The sequence below is a fragment of the Acanthisitta chloris genome, unplaced genomic scaffold (genome assembly GCF_000695815.1).
Source record: "Acanthisitta chloris isolate BGI_N310 unplaced genomic scaffold, ASM69581v1 scaffold14929, whole genome shotgun sequence".
Lineage (NCBI taxonomy): Eukaryota > Metazoa > Chordata > Aves > Passeriformes > Acanthisittidae > Acanthisitta > Acanthisitta chloris.
Window position 1 is genome coordinate 15,593 of NW_008689940.1, and position 1,784 is coordinate 17,376.

A 1,784-nucleotide genomic window follows, 5' to 3' on the forward strand; every position below is an offset into this window, starting at 1 on the left:
GCAGCCCCAGTTCCAGCCCAGCCTGACTCAGCTGTGCCTGACAGTGAGCAGAGCCCACCTCAGAGGGAGGTGAGGGGCAAAAGGAGACAGTAGAGATGGTGTGGAAGACCTGTTTAGAGACACAGCCATGTACCCGGGGAGTGGGGCTGGATAAGCAGGGCCATGGCCATGCAGGGATGCCAAGAGGAGGAAATAAAGACCAGAGAGGATGATCCAAGCCCCAGATCCCCTCAGAAACTGCTCTCAAGAGGCAGGTGGTGGGCACAACCCCTCCTGGCCTTGCACTGGAGGCCACAAAGCACTGCTGCAGGCACCAGCAGCTGTCTCAGCCCTGAGCACATACTCACAGCCTGGCTGAAGGGCAGGGTCTGAGGCGGGCACAGTGTTGAGGGTAAGCGGTTGGTTACGTCCCAGGAGCTGCTGGAATTGAGACACTTTGGTCACATCTCACAAAGGCACTGGCTCACATCTAGGCATTTTACTACAGCAGGGCCATGGGGTTGGTGCTGTGCCACCATAGTATGGTAAGGGGTTGTAATGGAGCTCCTCCACAGGGGCAGGAGGTGTGTCCCTGAGGGCTTCCTTCTCCTCTTCAACCCAGCCCCAGGACACTGCCCACCCACTGCTCAGCAGCATCCTCCTCCCAGGGAGGGCAGCAGCAAGGGCAGCCCCTGCCCAGCCAGTCAGGTTTCTCTAGACAAGCACTGGTGTCAGGAATCAGTCAAGAACATTCCCTACCTGCTCATGGCAGAATTGGTCATACCCCAAACAAACGCAGACTCAGCCTGTTCCAACGCCTCTGTGGAAGGAAATAGATGTGGCTCAAAGCAAAGAAACCCCAGAAAGCATCAGCAGATCAGTGGCTAAATGGCTTTCAGCAGTGGGAGGGCAGGTCTGGATGGGATAATAGGAGGAAATCCCTCCCTGTGAGGTGCTGAGGCACTGGCACAGGTTGCCCAGAGCAGCTGTGGCTGCTTCATCCCTGGAAGTGTTCCAGGCCAGGCTGGATTGGCTTGGAGCCACCTGGGCTGCTGGAAGGTGTCCCCGCTCATGGCAGAGGTGGGACTGGATGGGCTTTACGGTCCTTCCAACTCAAACTATTCCACAATCAGGAATATCTCTGTCATATTCCTACATGTCGAAGAGAGAGGAAGAGTTGGTCTATGATGTCCGTGTCTGCTTCACTCATTTAACTGAGGAACATAGAAGTTATCATGTTTCCATTGGCATCACTGTTGTTTCCACTGGCATCACTGCACAGGAGGTACAAAAGCTTATATGGGAGGAAGAGATGCTTGGAAATCTCTCTGCATGGCAGTTCTCCAGAGATTTGGGATTGGTCTCTATCCAAGACTAGCCTGGTGGGTGTAGAGATTCATGACACCTGAGGTGTTGGGGGGAGCCCTACCAGGGAGACCTAAGGTGTTGGGGACATTGTCCCCAGAGGAGCTGAAGGACAGGGCCAGGGAGAATGCAGCAGTATGGCAGATGGGGAAGTTCCTCACCCTTGTCCCAGTCCTCATCGCAGGGAGGTGCCTGCCATGTGCTCCCATCATTCACCTGCTTCTGCTGGTGGTCACAGGCTTGATTTGCTTCGGGGAAAGAGAAAACACAGTGACTAGAGGCCTTAAATCCATTCAGTGCTTTGGCTCACACTGTAAAACATCTCTTGGCTTGGAAGCCCAATGCAACCAGGTTGGGTGCAGCCAGGGACTGAGCTGAAATCCAGCAACTTCCAGCCCTTTCCAATGAGCAAGTGAATGCTCTGCTCCCAGGAACGCTGA

At 54.7% G+C, this 1,784-nt stretch overlaps 1 protein-coding gene across 1 annotated transcript in view; it reads right to left on the reverse strand.

Moving 5' to 3' along the window:
* Positions 1–734: 734 nt before the first annotated feature.
* The window catches only part of LOC103808825 (gametocyte-specific factor 1-like), a 4,496-nt gene continuing 3,446 nt past the window's right edge, over positions 735–1,784 (reverse strand). The window contains exons 3-4 of the mRNA XM_009081630.1: positions 1,506–1,592; positions 735–799 (exon numbers count right to left, since the gene is read on the reverse strand). Of these exons, the coding sequence (XP_009079878.1) occupies positions 735–799; positions 1,506–1,592 (152 nt within the window). The remainder of the gene's footprint in view (positions 800–1,505; positions 1,593–1,784) is intronic.